This window comes from Euprymna scolopes, chromosome 31 (genome assembly GCF_053919585.1).
Source record: "Euprymna scolopes isolate OS-2025 chromosome 31, ASM5391958v1, whole genome shotgun sequence".
Lineage (NCBI taxonomy): Eukaryota > Metazoa > Mollusca > Cephalopoda > Sepiida > Sepiolidae > Euprymna > Euprymna scolopes.
Genome location: NC_136512.1, coordinates 90,312,520 through 90,334,177, shown reverse-complemented (window position 1 = coordinate 90,334,177; position 21,658 = coordinate 90,312,520). Strand labels below are relative to the sequence as shown.

Sequence of the window (21,658 nt, the reverse complement as noted above, 5' to 3'; positions counted from 1 at the left end):
TCACTAAAACACATATTGCTTCACACAACATCATTTCATGTTTAGGTTAGTACTGTTTGTGTGCGTGTTACACTTCACAATTCGCTGGGCGTTTGCTATAAACATTAACAAGTCTTAAAATATTGTGTATCCACAAGTATTGAGAAAATAAACAAAAAAAAACATTCGTCGCTAAAGGTTCTTATTATAGTCCGTGCATGCGTTTGTTTGTGTGCGTGTGTTTGTGGGCGTGTTTTAAAAACAACTTTTGTTGTTAAAACAATTACAAAAAATAATAAATGTATATAAACATTACTGAATGAAACTTTTTGTGAAATAAATAACTATATACTCAGTAAATTTATAATCCATTTTTATTTTTTTATTGTATTTCTATTTAAACAGACTGAGCCACAGCAACGCGTGGCCGGGTACAGCATGTTTAAAAGACTTTTTAAACTATTATGCTTAAAATGCTATGTTTAAAATTTGTTCGTAATGATAGGTTTAGAAATAATTATAATTAGGATGCCCGTAGAAATTCCACTGTAGTTAAAAATTACAAAGAAAAAACATTAAAAATAAAATGATTAAAAAATAAAATAAACAAATAACGACGAACTTAAACCATTTTTAACAAATTCTTTTAAAGCTAAAAAGAACTGATTAAAAATCCAAATATGACCAAAATAGCACTTTCCGGAATATAAAATCTTTTCCGATGATTAGATTTTGCTGAAAATTACTCCAAACAATACCACATGGATATACATAAGGAAACATAATATTTGACCCTGGAAAAATTCTGAGGCTTAAGCCCCAGGGTGTTTCAGGGGTGAAAAACACACTTTTTGGGGCTAATTTTTATTTTTTTTCTAAAATCCAAATCAGTCGTGGATCATATAGCTTTCGGCTTGTTTTTATTATTATAATAAGCTAAGGAGGCAAATAGTTTAGGGGCAGACATTCACTAATCCAAATATGACAACAGTACTGTATGCATGGTCTGATAATAAATTCGGAGAGATAGAGAACAGTCTCAAGTGTAAGATAATCTTTAAAACGATAGAGAACCTACTTTATTAGAAGCAGAAAGAACAATGGATATTATATATGAACAATGGATATTATATATGAACAATGGATATTATATATGAACAATGGATATTAAATATGAACAATGGATATTATATATGAACAATGGATATTATATATGAACAATGGATATTAAATATGAACAATGGATATTATATATGAACAATGGATATTATATATGAACAATGGATATTATATATGAACAATGGATATTATATATGAACAATGGATATTAAATATGAGCAATGGATATTATATATGAACAATGGATATTATATATGAACAATGGATATTATTTTTTTTTTTTTTTTTTTTTTTACACAGTGATCACCACTTATCAAGGCCCGGAAGCCACTCAGGGATAAGGGTTATTGCAAGTACATTACGTTAGTGAGGAGATTTGCTGAAATGTTTACTTAAGGGGGCGGTTCATTAGGAATTTGTTAACATTGGACTTGAAGACATCAAAGTTGTAGTCCGGAGGGAAGCAGGCAGACGGAACAGAGTTCCACAGGCGTGCAGTTCTAAGAAAGAAGCTTTGTTCGTGGAATCTGCGTTTTGATTTAGGTACAGATATAGAGTGGGGGAAATTTTTCACAGTGGATTCAGCTAGACGGGTATTTTTCGTGAAAGATTGGCGAGGGGGGACCAGAGATTGGAGTTCAGACGAGCATCTGCCATGGAAATAGCGATAAAACAAGGACAGGCTCGCAACGTCTCTTCTGTGGGAGAGAGGTTGCAGGGTAGAGAAAAGGGCATCCCCCACTAAGCCACGAAGTCTATTTTGTACTCTGTCAAGGCAGGATAGGCTGTCTTTAGCAGCTCCTGCCCAGATATGGCAACAGTATTCCATCCTTGGACGTACTTGGCTTTTATATAGATAGAGAATTGCATCCGTAGTGAGATATCTTCTGGAGCGGTAGAAGGATCCCACCATCTTTCCAGCGACCTTGGCAACAGACTTGATGTACGTGTTCCATTTCAGATCAGGAGTAAAGGTCAAACCCAGAAGCTTGTCAAAACACGGGGCCTCACCCAGACGAGAGCCATCCATCACAATTGATGCCAGATGGGGATCAGAGCGTTGATGATGTAAGGATAGCAGTTTGGTTTTGGATGCATTAAAGGTAACCAGCCACCTTTTCCCCCACTGAACCACGCGCTCGAGATCAGAGGAGAGAGAATCAGAGAGAACTTTGTCATTTACAGCCTTTGATGTGTTGCCGTAGATGGTCGTGTCATCAGCATAGATGTCAACGAATGATTTAAGTATGTGTTTAGGGAGGTCATTGATGTAGATCAGGAAGAGTGTTGGGCCCAGGATTGACCCCTGAGGGACTCCAGCATTTATATTGCAGGCCTCCGATTTTTTTATATTATATATGAACAATGGATATTAAATATGAGCAATGGATATTATATATGAACAATGGATATTATATATGAACAATGGATATTATATATGAACAATGGATATTAAATATGAACAATGGATATTATATATGAACAATGGATATTATATATGAACAATGGATATTATATATGAACAATGAATATTAAATATGAACAATGGATATTATATATGAACAATGGATATTAAATATGAACAATGGATATTAAATATGAACAATGGATATTATATATGAACAATGGATATTATATATGAACAATGAATATTAAATATAAGCAATGGATATTATATATGAACTCCAAGAAAGATTTAATGAGAAAGAAAACCCAAGAATTGTGGACTATTATCTTCATCTTTCTTAGATGCTGTTTCACAAAGTTTCTGCCAACTATTCCTCTGACCTTCGTCAGGCGGTAACCGCAACGAGATAGGAACTCCGAATCTCTTAACTGCATTCTCAGCAATTACTGCCATCCATAGTTGTTGTCGTCTCACCATGTTTTCGGCCAAGTACCTTTGCCTTTGGGTAGGATTGAAACCACTACCTTCAGACAATTCTCACCTGGAACCGAAGACCAAGTGATTAGTTGGCCGAAACGTCGTGAAACAACAACTAAGAAAAGATGAGGATAATAGTCCGCAATAAAATAAAATAAAAAAAATAATGCTCATTTCAATAATGAATTCCAATTAAATAATACAATCCATTGTTTTGTTTTTATTTTTTTTTTTAAATAAAAGTCAATTCACGTCATATTTTTTTTTTTAATTTTATAAAGAAACTAGAATGAAAAAAACTTAGTCTTCTCTCAATATGACGTTTTTCTATTATAAAATAAAATAGCCAATTTGAAATCGTAAACAGACAGTCATGATTTTATTTTTGAAAAATTTTGGAGAGGAAATGGTTTTAATGATCTTAACTGATAAAGAACGATTATAAAGAGAGGTAATTCGTTTCTCATTAATTAATGTTTGTGCTGATGATGATTTTGTGACACTGAACGTACGGATAAGTAAATTAATATTTAGATGATGACGATGATATTGGTCAGGAAATAACTGGGACGCAACAGCAAGAAATAAGAACAATTGCCGTGTGTGAAATTCGAACTCTGAGATATGGCGTAAAACTAAACTAAAGGTGAACGCGTCGTCCACTAAGCAAACGAAAACAACTTGCCTTTTTACTATATTTCTAATGTACCTATTTACTATGCCTCCCCACGGGGCAGAGTTAGACACCAGGTTCGTTTTTTAACGTGGAGAAAAGGTACGAAAATAAAAATTGTCTCAGTCGTGAAGGATTTCTCCTCCACCGAAGGAGAACAAGAAATGGAAGCGCAGCATCTGAAGAACAGATGGTATTTATTTGCTCCTCCACCGAGCAAATTAGGCACAAGGCCAATTTTTAATGTGAGGAGTGAAGGGAGGGGGAATGGAAAAAGGGAACCAGCTCCCGAGAGGTGGGAAATGGGAGCTGGTTAAAGGTCAGGCACGTGGGGTTGCCCCCACATCTGGTCTTTGCTTGCAGTATCTGCCGGAACAGATGGTATTTATTTGCTCCCCCACCGAGCAAATTAGTCACAAGGCCGATTTTTAATGTGAGGAGTGAAGGGGAAATGGGGACCAACTCCCCGGGGAGTAGGGGAGTTGGATAATGACAATTGGTATGGAGGGTTGTCCCTACATTGACCAAGGTCTTATATGTGGGGTTGCCCCCACATATGGTCTTTGCTTGCAGTATCTGCCGGAACAGATACTACACTTTGAGATATTAAATCTTTTATTCATGTTAAAAAAATACAGTCAAAATCAACGATGAACAATACTACACTTTGATCTTGACCAAAAGGCCAAGAATGACATAGGTTGAAAATTGATTGTCTTAAATTATTAACAATACACAAAGAAAAGTGCACAATAATAAAAAGTAGTAAACAAAGTGTTAAAAATCTAATTTATAAAACTCACTATGTCTGTCTGTCTGCATATTTTAAAATTCTATCTCTCCGAAAGTAAAAGTCACAAAAAAAAGCGCTATCGACCTCAGATTGGATTTTTTATGAACCGTTCTTTTATGAATCTTTAGCAGTGAAAATAGTTTTTAAGGCTTCAAAAACGGGTCCAAATTGAAAAAATCGTTCTAAATTTTAGACATTCATCTTAGTTTATTTTAAGCCAGTGCATATACATGTCACATTTGTACAGTGGTAACGTCACCAGCTTTGAATGCTTATGGCACCCAAATACTGTTTTTTTACTTTTAAATCACAACTCTATAATAATATATACGAATTCTGAACAAATTAAAATATCATATTTAAACGTATTTTACGACCAGGAAAAGCCGGGAGCCCCCCCCCCCAGTGCTCGATAATTTAACTTTAATATAGACCCATTAGATAGATGGGATTTGATTACTGAAATACATTGTCAGATATTTCAAGCATTTGTGCTAGACCATATCAATTGACTTTGCTACGTCAACAAACTAATAATACAAAAAACAGTTGAAGAAAAATCCGTTTTACCCTGTCTGGTGATCGTCCGAAAAATCACAAATCAATATCTCCTATTATGTAGGTGGATTCCATGAACAAAGTTTCTTTCTTAGAACTACACACCTATGGAACTCTCCATACTTCCAGTACTTCCAGAAAGGACCACGTGACAGGTGCCAATATTCTAATTGAAAGTATTCCTGTGGAACGAACCGGATTCGAACTTGGCACCTCCAGTTTGTCAGTCCATATCATAAGCTACTTATTAGCCAGTCATCACAGTGATGATGATGATGATGATGATGATGATGATGATGATGATGATGATGGGTTGAAGGTTACAGTTAAATGATCTTTTCAAACATTATGTCAGTGGAAAACATTACCATGGTACTGATTTTATGCAAGCTACAACATGGTCGTCTTTAGGGGCAATGTCAAAAAATACTTGCTATGAACTGTTTTTATGAATAATCAAATTGTGTTCATTCAATTCATCATTTTCAGTCCTCTCATAATATTATGCATCACTTAATTGACAGTCCATCCACCTCGTTATGTCTTATTCTTGAGTGGCCTTTAGCCTTGATAAGTGACGAGTTATTAGCAAGCAAAACAAACTCAATTATTTGCCGTGTTAATATTTTTTCTTTCTTTTCTTTTTGTTCTCTGCTTCCCACAGACAGGCGTCCGTACAGAGCAATTTCCATGTCGGCCACTTTTGAGCTGGAAGGTACCTGCCACTCGCCAGGCCGTCGGGGATTGACCGACGTTGACGTCATCAGCACGATTAGTCGTCGTGCAGAGGAAGGAAGCGACCGGGTGTGCATCGGCATCAGTGGCGGCGAAGCGGCACCGACCAAATGCGTTGCCGTCCACGTGCAGGTCACGTGTGCCAACGCGACCGGAAACGACAACGAAGAGCATGCGCACTACATCCGGGCCTCTTTGAAATGGACAGTCGCTCGAAAGTGAGTTATTTTCGTTTTGCCTCGAACGGAACACACATACGCACACACACACACACGCGCGAGCGCGCTCGGACCCCTCCCCCCCCCCACACACACACGCACACACTCTCTCTCTCTCACACACACACACACACACACACACACACGCGCACACACACAATGAAATAATAATTCTTCATGAAGCGAGAGAAAGACTTATCAGGTTGGTGCAAAAGTTTTTGCCGGTTTCTAGAAAGTATTTGCAATCATTGTCATTCATTTTATGTATATTTTTATTACTAAAACATCATTACGATTAATTTATCATTTTTCGTTTGGATTATAAAAGGGTTCTTGGCCTTCGGACCAGGATCAAAGTGTAGTATTTGTTCTGATGATTCACTTAAGTAAATTGGTCATTGGTCCATAGAGGGGAAACTCTCTATACTGAGACAATTACTATTTTTGGATACAGTCAGAGTGCCCCATTTTTGCCCTTCTTTTAGGGGGGCTGGTTTTCCTCCCTACATTAAAAACGACCTTGTGTAACATTTGCTTTCGCGGGAAAGTAAATTAATACCTAAAAAGGTCCTTGGCCTTCGGGCCAGGATCAAAGTGTAGTATCTGTTCCGGCAGATGCTGCAAGCTATGACTAGCAAAGACCAGATGTGGGGGCAACCCCACATGCCTGACCATTAACCAGCTCCCATTTCCCACCTCTCGGGAGCTGGTCCCCTTTTTCCCTTCCCCCTCCCTTCACTCCTCACATTAAAAATCGGCCTTGTGCCTAATTTGCTCGGTGGGGGAGCAAATAAATACCATCTGTTCCGGCAGATACTGCACTTAAGATAATTTGTACCAGTCAATGGAGGGGAAACCCTCTATACTGGGACAATTATTATTTTTGGTAACCAGAGTGCCCCCTTTTTGCCTACTTTTAGGGGAGCTGGTTTTTACCTCACATTAAAAACGGCCTTGTGCCTAATTTGCTAAGTGGGGGAGCAAATAAATACCATCTGTTCTGGTGCTCACTTCATTTTTTCACTTCACTTTTTTGGTCTCGGTTAATGGAGGAGAAATCCTTCTTGACTGATACGTTTTTTATTTTTGTTACTAATCAGAGTGCACTTTTTAGGGAACTGGTTTCCCCGCATTAAAAATCGATCTTGTGTCTAACTCTGCCCTCGTGTAGAGACAAGTAAACAAAATTAAAGCAGCATTCATATTTTTTCTGCAATATTCTCACCTATGTTGGACAAAAAACAAATTTCTTTAGTCAACAGAAAAGAAATCATCTTCTATCAAGATAATGCTTGTTTTTACGTAGCACTACTGGCCAAATATCTTCTAGCTGAACTTCGTTGTGAAATATTCCCCATCCTGCATATTCTCCTAACCTAGCTCCCTTAGATTATCACTTATTTCGAGGATTACAAAACAAATTTGATAGCCTAAGGTTCACATCACCAGATGGGATTAGACATGAGTTAGATTCATATTTCACATCAAAACTTAAATCATTTGACAAGTGAGGAATTTATAAGCTCATTGACAGATGGAATCAAGTTATAGACAGCACAAGTCGTTATTTTTATGAATAACGATTTTCAACAACAGTTTTTTTGTTTTCAAGATGAAAATTTTTCCGCCCTTTTTTTCTTATATTTAATCTTTGATCCGCACTTGTCCACAATTGATATGAATGGCTCCCGTCTCAAAGAAGCAGCCTGCTTCGACAAGCTTTTGGGACTGACCTTCACCCCTGACCTGAAATGGAAAACTTACATCAAATCTGTTACCAAGGTCATCAGAGAAATTGTCGCGTTTTCCTACCACACCAGAAGGTATCTCACTTCCGACGCAATCATCTACCTGTGTAAAAAATAAGTGCCCTCTAAAATGGAGTACTGTTGCCACATCTGGTGAACGGTGGCCTGGGGTGGTCTATCGTGCTTTGACAGAGTTCAAAATCGTCTTTCAAACCTGGTGAATAATGTTCTCCCCCATCCTGTAACCTCTTTCCTACAGAAAAGACGTCGCCAATCAATCTTTGCTTTACTATTATTTTTCTCGTCCGAGCTTCATTCAATCTTACCCCCGCCAAACTTTTACAAAAAGAATTCGTCAAGCTATGAGGGCTACCAATAAATTTCCTTACACTCTGTCAGTGTCCAAATCTAAAGGCAAAATCCATAAACAAAACTGTTTTGTAGAATTGACCGGCTGTGTAACTCTGTTCCATTGACCTGCTTCCCAGATGACTACAACACAGTCGTATTCAAATCCAATGTGAACAAGTTCTTTCTATCCCGTCTCCTTAAATAGTCCAATTTTGTCCAATTCCCACCAAAATCTATCACTGAGCCTTTGTCACACAGACAACCTTGCATTTAACTCTTATCCTCGAATGTCTTTCGGGTCTTGATATGTTGTATGTCCTCTGTAAAAAAAAAAAAAAATTTAAACCTGACTATTTATTACGGGGATATGTTTTTCCCCGATAATTTATAAAGCGCCATTAAAACCCATTATTAGTTCCCAATATTAAATTTATTCCTTGTTTCGGTAATGTTTTTTTTTTTTTAATATTTTATTAGGTTGGTGCAAAAATATGTTTTTTTGACGTTCAACTTATATATAAAAAGGACATCATTTTTGCACCAACCTAATAGATTGTAACTTTTAATTCTTTGACGCTGGGTTGAAGAGAAAAGGATTAGAGATCAGTATAAACTCGAATTAAATTTACAATCGATCAGGAAACTTCTTTTAATTTGCTTTCGACGCAAATATCGGCAGAATTTACGAATGCAAATTGTCAAATTAGTAAAAATAATAAAAATACAAATAATTGAAATATCAACAGAATGTAATACAACGCGCGAGCCGCCATTTTCCAGGAAGGCAGAAATAAACAGAGACTGAAGAGAATCCGGTAAATGAAACCATTTATAGTTTCTTGTTTGGATTTGAAACCGACGATATCAATGTTGCTCTGATTTTCTGTAATACACATTCAATTTTCATCCTTGATGAACTTTCTGCAATTGTTGCCCCGTCAACGTACATAATCCGCGAGTAACCCGACAATCAACAAAATCAGGAGTTTTTTCTACAACAATAGCGTCTTTGTTAGAATTGCTTGCCTTTGGAATTCCCTTCTTGCTCCATTTCTCGGATTGTTCCAAGAACAGAATTTTAAAAATGTGAAAAAAACATCTCGCTGCGCAATTTAGATTCCCCCTATGAAGCTGGCCCTATAATTTTCTATAGTCCTTTGCAGCAAAAATGCATTTTTTTTTTTTCATACTTAACATATGACCCCCAAATAATCCGAAGCTGGGAAAGATGTTGACGTATGTTTTGTTTCTGTTTTTTTGTTTTGTCAGGAATTTTAGTTCGTTTGATGTGATTGGCAGTGAATTACAGACGTTTGTCGAAGAAATTGGAAGAATGTTTGTCGCCAAAGACTTTCGTATTCTATTACACGGAATTCAATATGGACCAGCTCGGAATTGGAACCCGTCATCTTTGACTCCGGAATGTGATGAAGGGTACAAAAAGACGCAGTACGATTGTGGTAAGTTGACAATATTGCATTTGTATAAAATAAAAAATATTTTAAAACAAAACAACATTTATTAGATACTAGCGAGGGGTACCCGACGTTGCCCGGGTGTTTGTGTGTGTGGGGGGGGGGTTAAAAAAGTAAGTATGAGGATCGAACCCGAACCGTTGAGGCAAAGTTGTAAATTAAAGTGTGAAAAAAAAAAACGTATGACGTTAACCATTGCCCCACCGCGAGATGCTAACGGAAACACGTTTGAATTTATTTAATTACTCCGATTTGGCAGGTGCCGGTTTTAATGAGTTAATGAGGTCAAGTTTGACTGCGGGATTTTTATTTTCCCAAGATGTTATAGGAAAAAGACTAGCCCACATGCGGCGAGCGACAAATGTTGAATATTTATCTTCCCGAAATCGAGCAAATTAAATAGACAGGCGAGCTTCGTTGTTAACTCTGAGATATTACGATTTATATGTAATATAAAAAGTTTTAAAAAGTTGTGAAGCGAGCGACCGCTTCTCTGAAAAAAGCCTTTTGTAGACATACAGAAAAAGCGTACACACATACATACATACATACATACATACATACATACATACATTTTCGCTTTTATATTTATAGATTAAGTGTTTGGTGTATCTATCACACTAAAGTTCGGTGTATTTGTCACACTAAAGTTTGCATTTTTGTCGCTAGGGAGATGAATTGTTGTCTACTATGCGCGTCCACAATCTGCGTCCAAACTCTGCACTCACACAAAGTACCTACCTTTCGATGAAGCTAAATATCTTGAAGAACTATAAAAAAATAAATGAAACATTAAGAAAATTAAAGGGTCACTAGGTGGCAAAACAGAGTTTTGTTCATTCAAAAATTGAGGAAACGAATTTTATAAGAAATTTTTTTTTTATATATTTAAAATTTTCTAAGAATATACAAGCTATTTTCATATCAATAAATGTTCATATGCAAACACGTTCGGTGAAGAAAGTTGCATGAATAGTAGTCACAAATCAAAATGTTCACAGCATCCATGTTACGCATATGTAAATAACATACATATGTGAGTATTTGGCAGCGTGGCGTTGTGTATGTGTTTAACTTTTTGTTAGTGTTGGTATAGATGCAAGCGAGTTGATTAAGGTTGGTATGTGCATCATTAAGTGGGTGTGGTGTTCTTTAGTACCTTCAGATGCGGCCGGTTGCTGCTGTCTCTGTCCCTCGAGCTTCTGGCTATTTTCTTTATAGGAGTTTCTAACTTCGCGTCGACTTGCTATTTTCACGTATACGGGTTACTTTTGAAGCTGGAAACGATTTTCATTGGTTGACAAATATTTTCAGTTCACATTTCTGTGAAATCTTTCTTGCTTTGCAGAATGGGGAGGGATGCGAATTCCAACGAAACGGTGAAGGAAAGAGTGTAAGCTATCAAAGCCATTTACATTTTAGTGTTCGTATGAATCACTTCGCGATTTAATCACACACACACACTATAGTAACATAATTAACTAACAGAATAACGGAATACCAAAAGAACAGAGTAACGGAATAACAAACTAACGAAAACGAAATAAAAGAAAAACGGAATATCAGATTAAGGAAATAAAAGAATAACGGAATTAGGGGTTAACTGACAAACTGACTGACAATAATAGAATAATAGAATAACAGATTAACGGATAATAGATGAACAAACCTAGAAATGGAATAACAGGCAAACAGAATAACGGATTAATGGAAGAATGGAGCATCCGACTAAAGAATAACAGAATAACGGATTAGTGTATTAAAGGAATTTACAAATGAGTGGACTAACGTCCAGTGAGATAAACGTCCTTTCGTATTAAACCGGTGACAAAGACATAGCTGTATTTGTCAAACTATTAAAAAAATACGAACTTCATTTTAATGTCTTATCCCTTCATTAAATTCATTATCCCCTTATAAAACTGGCAAAGGAGGTATAGAATTATTTTTTATCGCGTGTTGTGTGAAGTGCATATATTTGTGTCGTGACCAATTTATTTTTCGCATTTTTTTTAATTACAATCTAGAGAGTCTTGTTTGTGATGTATTTCAAAATTAAAACGACTTAAAATTTTAATAGTTCAGTGTTCAGTATTTATTTGTATCCAAGTCGAAAAATACCGACAAACAAAAGAATCAGACACGGTTAAAAACCTCGCAAATAAAGCAAAATTATTTATAAGAAAGTATTTTCTACGTTAAACTGATCTCGTTTCTAACATGGCCTCTGCGTTGGTTGGTGGGGGAATTTATTGTCTTACCCCAAATGCCATCGGTTTCTTTCTTCCTTCTCCTTTCTTTGTTTTTCTTCCTGAATTTCCCATTTTGTGTTTTTTGTAATCATTGCAACTTTCGGTTCATAAAATTTGAGGAAATGAAAACTATATTTTTACCAAATTATTTTGCGTTTAGGTAAAGTTCATTTGTAAGCCGTAGAGTCTCATAAACATAAAAAGTAGAAGATAAAGAAAAGTCGCACAGCCATTTTATTTTATTCTTCCATTTAGCATGTTTTGAATAGGTCTGTAACATCCACCATTTGAAAAAGGGGCTTTCCCGGAATATATCATGGACACTGTAACAAGGATTAGACGAATAATTGGACTCTTCAAGTAAAATATATTATTGCTACATAATATAATTATATATATATATATATATATATATATATATATATATTGATTTATTGACTGTCATTATTTTCGTCTTTCTTCATCAACACCGACTATATTCCATTCCCTGCATTGTGATAGCCTTCTTAATATCTTCTATATACCTATCTCACACAATGCTTCAAGCAAAGTACATCTCATTTATATATATATATATATGTGTGTGTGTGTGTGTGTGTGTGTGTGTGTGTGTATTATACATATATATATGTATATATACATATATATATACATACACACACACACATTTTTGAACATATCAAAATTTCGATACATTTTACAGGCTTATTTCGTTTACGCAGAAAAAAAACACATTTTTATGTTAATACTATATAAAAAAATATAGCAAGGCCACCAGCGTTGCTCGAGACCATATAAGACAATGAGAAATTTTTTCAACATACCTGTTATTCTTAGAATAGAGGAAGTTTTTATGTTTATGTATCATTTGCCATCTTGAGCAAAAGAATATTTTACCTATCCTAGAACGGGTATTATACAACATATGTATGGAATAATTGTACCTTCATTGGACAGAAAATTTAGAGCACGTATGTGGAAAAAAATTTCCTTACCTAGGGCGGGTAATGTACAATACATATTTAAAATTATTTACATAATTTTCTGTTGTGCTAAATTTTCGATATATCACAGGTAAGAATGTGTTTGTTTTTACATCAGAGTGATATGGTGAAGAAGCACCGGATATTTTATATAAATGTTATACTCCTTGAATATTTTACATGATTTTCGATTTTGATAACTTATGTCAACGATAAGAATTTCTTTGTTTTTCATATGGGTACTTCATTGTACAAGTACCTTATTTCACGGTAAGGATACTGCAGAAGTACCTTTTTTAAATTTAAAAATGAAAGAACTCTATATTTAAAATAATTTTTTGTTGGGCTAAATTTTCTGTGCGTCTAGAGAAAGAATTTTTTTTTCATCTATTGCTATAGTGAAGAAGCACCTTATTTCCCATTTAAAAGTCATGCTATTAGAATATATAACGTGATATTTTTTTACATGGGGATCACCACTTATCAAGGCCCGGAAGCTACTTGGGGATAAGGGTTATTTTGTGTATAATAATCAATGGGATAATATCGTAGTAATAGCTGGTATTGGAGATTTGATAAAGTGTCTTACTTAAGTGAGCGATTAATCAGCAATTTATTTACGTTGGACTTGAAGACGTCCAAGTTGTAGTCAGGTGGGGGAAATTACTGGCAGTGGTTTTAGCTAGACGAGTGTTTATCATGAAGGATCGGCGGAGGGGGGCAGAGATTGGAGCTCGGACGAGCACTTGCCATAGAAATAACGATAAAACAAAGACAGGCTCGCAACGTCTCTTCTGTGAGAGAGAGGTTGCAGGGAAGAGAAGAGAGCATCTCCCACTAAGCCACAAAGTCTATTTTGTACTTTGTCAAGATAGGATAGGCTGTTTTATTTTTAAACTCCAGCCCAGATGTGGCAGCAGTACTCGATCTTTGGACGTACTTGGCTTTTATAGAGATAGAGAATTGCATCAATAGTAAGATATCTTCTGGAGCGGTAGAAGGATCCCACCATTTTCCCAGCGACCCGGGCAACAGACTTGATATACGTGTTCCATTTCAGATCAGGAGTAAAGGTCAAACCCAGGAGCTTGTCAAAACATGAAGCCTCCCCAAGACGAGAGCCATCCATTTCAATTGATGCTAGATGAGGAACAGAGCGTTGATGATGTAAAGTTAGGAGCTTTGTTTGTTTTAGATACATTAAAAGTAACCAGCCATATCTTCCTTCACTGAACCACGCGCTCAAGATCAGAGGAGAAGGAATTAGAGAGAGCTTTGTCATTTACGGCCTTTGATGTGTTGCCGTAGATGGTCGTGTCATCAGCATAGATGTCAACGAATGATTTAAGTATATATTTTGGGAGATCATTGATGTAGATCAGAAAGAGAGTTGGACCCAGGATGGACCCCTGGGGGACTCCAGCATTAATACTGTGGGCCTCTGATTGCTGCCCATCACCCACTACTTTTATGAACCTATAAGAGAGGAATGATTTAATTATTGAGAAAACATTTCCAGTTATACCGTAGCTGGAAATCTTGTGAAGTAGGCCCTTATGCCAAACCTTATCGAAGGCCTTTGATATGTCAAGAGCAATTGCCCTAGAAAGGAAGCTTTTGTCGAGAGATTCACTAATCCTATGGGATATAACTGTTAGCACATCAGCTGTAGATCTAGCAGAACGGAAACCATATTGCATGTCACTAAGGGGGTTATTTCTGCTGAGGTGATTGACTACTCCTTTATTTAATATGGATTCCAGTAACTTACTCAGGTCACACAAGAGACTTATTGGTCTGTACTGAGAGGGAGATGACTTATCACCTGAGTTCTTCAATACAGGGCATACTGACAAGGTTTTCCAGGGTGTAGGAAAGCACTTCTCCTTAAGGAAACGCTTAAACAGTTTTGTTAGTATGGGGCAAAGTTCTGGTTGAAGCTTTTTCAACACTATAATTGGAATGCCGTCTGTGCCAGTTGCTTTACTGGAATCAAGGTTCTTGATTAGTTTGGCGACCTCATGCACAGATATTTGTATGTTGGGTAATGTGTTGTCTGTTGTAGGAGGAAATACGGGGAGTTAATGCCCTTCGTCGCAGAGGGTACAGTTAGCTGCAAAGTTCTTGGCGAATAGTTTGGCCTTGTCTTATGCTGACGAGATGACCTCAGGTTTATTGATGATGGTTGGGATAGAACGCACGCATCTGTTCAGGATCCTGTTTGCTATTTGCGAAAACTCGTGGGAACCAAACCGCTGCTCAGCTACTTTGGATTTAACAGACTGGGTATATAGCTCTCTTGCATTTTTTTTTACTATTTTACAGTGGTTTCTGGCAATCCTGAAGGCAGATTTAGTCTCAGTGCATCTATTACGTTGGTAGCTATGGAAAAAGTGATTTCTGTGCGCAATGGCAGCGGCACTTTCTGGGAAGAACCATGGCTGGCTGTTAGGTTTTTGTTGGAATTTTGTTTGGATGATATGAATCGGTCTATGCCTACAATTAACCATTCGGTAAGGTCTGATACTATAGAGGACACATCCTTTTTAAACATGGAATGCAGAGGTAGATCAGATATGAATGTACGGAAGCTATCCCAGTCAGCCATAGAGTATCGGTGTATACAGTACGGTGGAGAGGTACATCTGAAGACTTATTGTATTTCATTTTTATCTTAACTGATACAACTGTGTTATCGGAGGATCAACACGGAACATTAATGACTTTTGTGCACGTCACGGGTAGGATTTTATTTGTTTTTCATATGAGTACTATACTACACAAGTACCTTATTTCTTGGGTAGGATAATGTACAAGTATCTTATTTCTAATATATTGATGAAACTACTCGATGATTTTACATATTGTTGTGCGGACTTTTCTGTGTGCCATAGGTGAGGGTTTATTATAATAAAGAAGCACCCTATTTCTTATATAAATGTCATACTACTCGAATATATTACATAATTTTCGGTTTGGATTACTTTTATGTACGCCACAGGTAAGATTTCCTTTGTTTTTTTATATGGGTAGTAAATCCAATACAAATTCCATTACTTGATCTATTTACTTCATTTGTGGAATGTAACAAATAAGCCGATATATCATATATTTTCAATATGACACTTTCGTTAAGCAAATCCAAAACATTCTTCTGTATTTTTATTTAATAAAAGGTTTCTTGTGTATTTATTACATAACGTATAAAATTCAAGAATAACGGAATGTAAAAAAAAAAGAAATAATGGAGATCAAAACCGCAGCACTTGTGCTACTAATCGGCCACGCTATCCGTTGCACCAAAGGGACAACTGCCTTAATAAGTTGTGAATATCTAAAGAAAGACATGTTTTACTCGATGTACGCATGCGCGCAATGACGCCATTTTGCTACGCTTGCCAATGCATTATTGCTTTCAAGTTTGAACTCTTTTTTGAAGCCCTTAGCAATTATTTTAATCGATTAAATGCCCCTAATAAAATTCTGCACCAAAAATGCAATCTTTTTGGCTATTGCACGCCGTCCAACGATCATCCGTCTAGGAAGAGATACAATTTGAAAAACGGAGACACACACACACAGACATAGTGAGATTTATATATTAGATTAGATGTTCCCTAACGGATACTCATCAGAGAAAACGAATTTTTTTTAGAAAGAAACGTGCATGGCCATATAACGTTGTAAATAAAAACACATATGAGAATTTACGTCGTGTTTATTTATATATACATACAATTTGTGACCCAACCACCTGTGATGATCGCACATTACATCAGTAACGGTTCGATTAGAGCTAAATTAGAGCTTTTTATTATGTGAATAATTCCAGACAACCCTCGATTGTCTTGCTGATTCAATTTGTTTGGTTTGTGACGCAACTCAAAAGGAAAAAATAACTGAATTAGGAGATTGATAATAATATTTAATAAAAGTATTGTTTTTTTAAGGAAACCATTGCGTGGTGTAGAATAGTAGACACCATTGTTTTGTCTCGAATATGAACCCAAGATCAAGGTTTCAGAATTGCCTGTGTGAGAAACTTCTGGTGGAAAGTTACTTAATCAATACGCACGAGTGATTTTACCAATTTAGCTAATCAGGGCGAATTTAATTTTTACGATATGAAGATAGATTCGCTGCATTAAACTCCCAGACTTTGTTCGCCCTTATCCGTTCCCTTACTATAAGATGTGCGGAGCGTGTTCTTTTTTTTTTTTTTTTGTGCGTGTGTGTGTGTGTGTGTGTGTGTGTGTGTGTGTGTGTGTGTGTGTGTGTGTGTGTGTGTGTGTGTGTGTGTGTGTGTGTGTGTGTGTGTGTGTGTGTGTTAATTTTGAGCAATTGAGAGTTGGGTCTGGACGCCCCTCCACCACGCTATATCTCTCGCTCACTGATCACAAGAAAGAGAGGAGAAAGAGAAGACAATCGGTCGTCGCAAAAACGAGAAATCTCATTTTTTTTGTTCATATTCAGAATTTATTTGATAATTAATCTTTTAAAAAAAAAAACAAGGACTTACGACTGGAGTTATTTTATTCTTGCCTACGGAATTCGTGACTCAATAACAAACGAATTCCATCCATTGGAGTTTATTTTTTTAGGAGACACCAAGCAGGAAAAGAAGGCCAGCAACCCTAACGCCGGCTGACAGTAGGCAGCGGCACACGTATTTCCCTATAGACTTTAAGTTGCACACTTCCTAATTTACATATGTGCTTTTTCAGCTGCTGCTGTTGTTAATCTCTTCGCAAGGCAGCCATCCTATGCTGCGGCTGATATTTTCCCACGCGCTCCTATGCACAGTTATAAGGGTATCTGTTTGATTGTGAAGTGGGCTTTGTACTCTGTTTGAAAAAGTTTTCTGACATGGCGTAGCAGTATTACATCTTAAGGGAGTATCTAATCTCATTCATCATCATTTAAACGAATGTTGGAGCAATGTTAATATCGACTGTGTAGGTGGTCGATGCGATTCGCCATTTCCGATATAGACAAACAGGAGTGCTTCTAACACAGAGACGCACCGAGTTGGGATGGTGCCACCGACTAATTTGTTCTTTTTGAAGTGGCTAAACCTGTTTTCAAATAAAAGGTGCGCGGTGGTGACCAAACGAGTGCCTGACTGAGCATATCCTTTCTGAAATAAACGACAACCGCTTCTAATTTTAATTTCTAAAATAAAATTTTAAAAAATGAGAATAAAACGTTTTTATCGCGAATCGGAAGAGGATGTGCCGTGAAGAGAAATTGAACTTCAAACGTCGTGTTCTTCCTCCACTTGAGAAGGACATATTAATTTATAATCTCCTTCCTCCAACTGTCAGGAGCGGCCATTGTTGTCGAGGAAGGTATTTTTTTAATTGCCGTTTAGTGAAACGAAAGTTTCTTTTCTTTTTTTTTTTACGAACGCACCTCTTATTTAGTTATTTATTTTGTCGGAAATGATAAATAAATAATAACAATAATGATAATGATTATGTTGTTGGTGGTGGTGATGCTGCTGGTGGTTATATTTTTTTTTTTTTTTTTGTATAGCTTACAATTATTTACTCACTAAAACTAGTCACACAGGTCGTCATCAATGTGGTGATCCCTGGAGTCTGAGTGACAACAAGTCTCACCAGATTTACAGCACTCTCCACCACTTTTGATAACTTTTGCAGATGAATTTGCGTGATCACAACAGCCGCTTACCACTGATTTTTCGTTGGCAGCTACCATTGGTCACCACTGGAATTTGGGTGGCAATAAGCCTCCCCAAGATCCCAGTTTATTTTGCACTCATCTAACGGAGGTCTGGCTAGTACTTTCTCTCCTCAGTCTTTCCATCTTCTTTGACCGTCATCATTTATTTGGTGTTGTGCCGTACCCAGAAGAAATAGGGTGGGAAGACGCGTAGGTAGTTTAACTTGCAAGTATACCGTTTCAGTTTTCATGATTTCATGTGATGTTTCTTTCTGTTTTACATCTGTAGCAGATTCTGTGTGTTCAGTTTGTGTCTGTAGTTTATGTGTGCTAATCTCTACATTCAAGTGTTATCCTCAATATTTTTGCAGTTTTCATGATTTTTATCTGTTGTACGTTCTTAGTCTTCCCTCTGATTCCAACCTCTCCTATTCTTTTTTCAAAGTTTTTCATTATTGTTCATAGCGCTCTTCTATTAATGGTGTTATCTTAACTTTCTTCATTTTCCAGATCTCTTCGGGCTCTCTGGCCAGTTCCGTGTATTTGCTCCGCTTCTCCGTCTCCTTGATCTTTCACTCTGTAGTCTGCTGAACGACAAAATCTCCAATCTGGCAGGATATTTTCTTCTTGTTAATTATTATGACATCCGGTCTTTTTGCTTGGATGGATTTATCCGCTTGTATATCCATGTCCCATAGGATCTTGTGAGTTTCATTTTCCAGTACTGCTGCCGGTTTGAGTTTGTACCATTTGTCTTGGTGTGCAAGATGCAGTTGTCTACATAATTACCAGTGCATTGCTTTCCTCACTTGATCGTGTCTTTTTTAATATTCTTTTTCAGCTAGTTTGCTGCATTTACTTATTATGTGGTTTATTGTTTCATCTCTTTGTTCACAGAGTCTGTATTTGCTGTTTTCTTGTGTCTTGCGGATCCTTATTTTGATGTAGTTGGTTGAATTCACGTTATATTTTGCGACTGTTATTAGGAATTCGGTTTCTCTGTTTAGGTTTCCTTTTTGTAGCCATTTCCAATTGTTTTCGTTAGTGTAATCGTTTGTAATCCTTATGAATCGCCCGTGTAGCTGTTTCTCTTCCCGTTTTTCTTTCTATGTCTTATTCCTTGTTTTCTTTTTCTTATTTCGTTCTTCAGTGTCTCTTGCTGCGGTAATTATTCTTTCATTGTTCTGCATTATGTATTTTTCTATTTTTCTATTTTTTTTTTTTTGTGTATGTTATTTACACAGTTTTCTATATAGACCAGACTCCTTCCTCCGTCTTTCCTTTTCACATAGAGTCGGTCAATATCATCCTTTTTTTGGTTTAATGCATTGTGCATAGTCATGAGTTTCCTGGTCTTCTGGTCGATATTCCTCAGTTCTATTTTGGTCCAACTTATAAACGGTCCAGATTATCTTACTAGTGACACTGCTCAAGTTTTTATACCTTTAATTAGTTTTCTGCTATATTAATTTAGTTTCGATAAAAAATAAAGCAAATTAAAATCTACACAATCTTATCATTTTATTATCTTTATTGATGCTGAAATATATCTATGTTAGCAGTTTAAGCTGATTTTTCCGTTCTCGCAGAAATTTCATGCAGAGACATATACAAAGCGAACACCGAACCAGTAAACGGATCAGTCACCTGCATTGAATACTAGACCAGGATTGCCCAAAGTGGGTTCCACGGAGCCCTGGGACTCCATGAGTTAGGCTAAGGGACTCTGCAAGCCCTCTCTTAAAGAGGACCAAATGCTTTATATGGAAAAATTAAAAGGCTGCAGGCATTTAATTTTTTTATGTTAATTTTTTTTACTAGAAAGAGATATGATACTTAACTACAGGTGTAAAGATTTTCAGGATGGTTTATGAAAATGTAAAAAAATAAAAATAAATAAATTAACAAAAGATGCAACAATTTTTGATTAATCAAAAACAAACAAATGGTTATAAACATGAAAATACAGCAAAATCACGAAAAGGAACAATTAATAAATAAGTTAAAATTTGAAATTAATGTTTTTCATATTTATTTTAGAAATTATTTTGTTAGTGCTCCATGAAAAAACTTTTGCCCTGCTCAGGGGTTCCATGGTGTCGCGACGTTTGGGAAACATTTTACTAAACCGCAAAGTATTCTATGAAACACGTTTTGATTAATTTGTGCACGATGGAAAGAGAACATTGTCGTACTCGAAACTTAAAGAAAATAAACGGGAGATAAATCTTATTTGGAAGCTCATACATTTGTCTGTTTGTTGGAAACTGGTCATATTTTAGTCGACTAACAGTTCGTGGATTATCCGTTTCTTGCGTGTTGTCATCAAATTGCTGAATATATATTCAGTCCATCTTGCAGAGTTATGAGGATGCCTTAAATAAGATTCTAGTCCATTTTTATTGATAGTACACATATAAAACTGTAGTCCCGTTCGAAGTAATCTCCTCTGGCTGTAATGCACTTATTGGACCGTTACAACTTCTGGAAGACCACATGGAAATTCTCTTGTGTGAACGTATCAATGATCCTTGTCACAGCCTCTTTCATCTTCTCAAGTGTCTTATAATGACAGTATCTAAGATTTTCCTTAGGCTTAGGGAATAATCAAAAGTCACAAGGAGCAAGCTCTGGACTATAGGGTGGGTGAGGAACTATTTTGATGCCCATCTTAGTCAAATAGTCTGTGACAAACTTCGCGCAAATCTTCCGTATCTTCAGTTCCTTGTGAATAATTGTGTGTACAGTTCCCACACTGACATCAAACTGTCCATTTCCTGTCTCTGTAGACACACGACGGTCCTTATCCATAAAATTCTTTATTTGGCCAATCAACTCACTTGAGAGTAAGAGAGACTTCTCCCTGCCACTAAGTATTTAAGAGAGACCTCCCTACCACTAAGTATTTAAGAGAGACTTCTCCCTACCACTAAGTATTTAAGAGAGACCTCCCTACCACTAAGTATTTAAGAGAGACTTCTCCCTACCACTAAGTATTTAAGAGAGACTTCTCCCTACCACTAAGTATTTAAGAGAGACCTCCCTACCACTAAGTATTTAAGAGAGACCTCCCTACCACTAAGTATTTAAGAGAGACTTATCCCTGCCACTAAGTATTTAAGAGAGACCTCCCTACCACTAAGTATTTAAGAGAGACCTCCCTGCCACTAAGTATTTAAGAGAGACCTCCCTGCCACTAAGTAT

General features: G+C 36.6%; 1 protein-coding gene across 1 annotated transcript in view; it reads left to right on the top strand.

Moving 5' to 3' along the window:
• LOC145255857 (uncharacterized) overlaps window positions 1-21,658 on the top strand; it is a 254,038-nt gene that overhangs the window by 143,880 nt on the left and 88,500 nt on the right. The window contains exons 8-9 of the mRNA XM_080114622.1: window positions 5,672-5,960; window positions 9,329-9,519. Of these exons, the coding sequence (XP_079970748.1) occupies window positions 5,672-5,960; window positions 9,329-9,519 (480 nt within the window). The remainder of the gene's footprint in view (window positions 1-5,671; window positions 5,961-9,328; window positions 9,520-21,658) is intronic.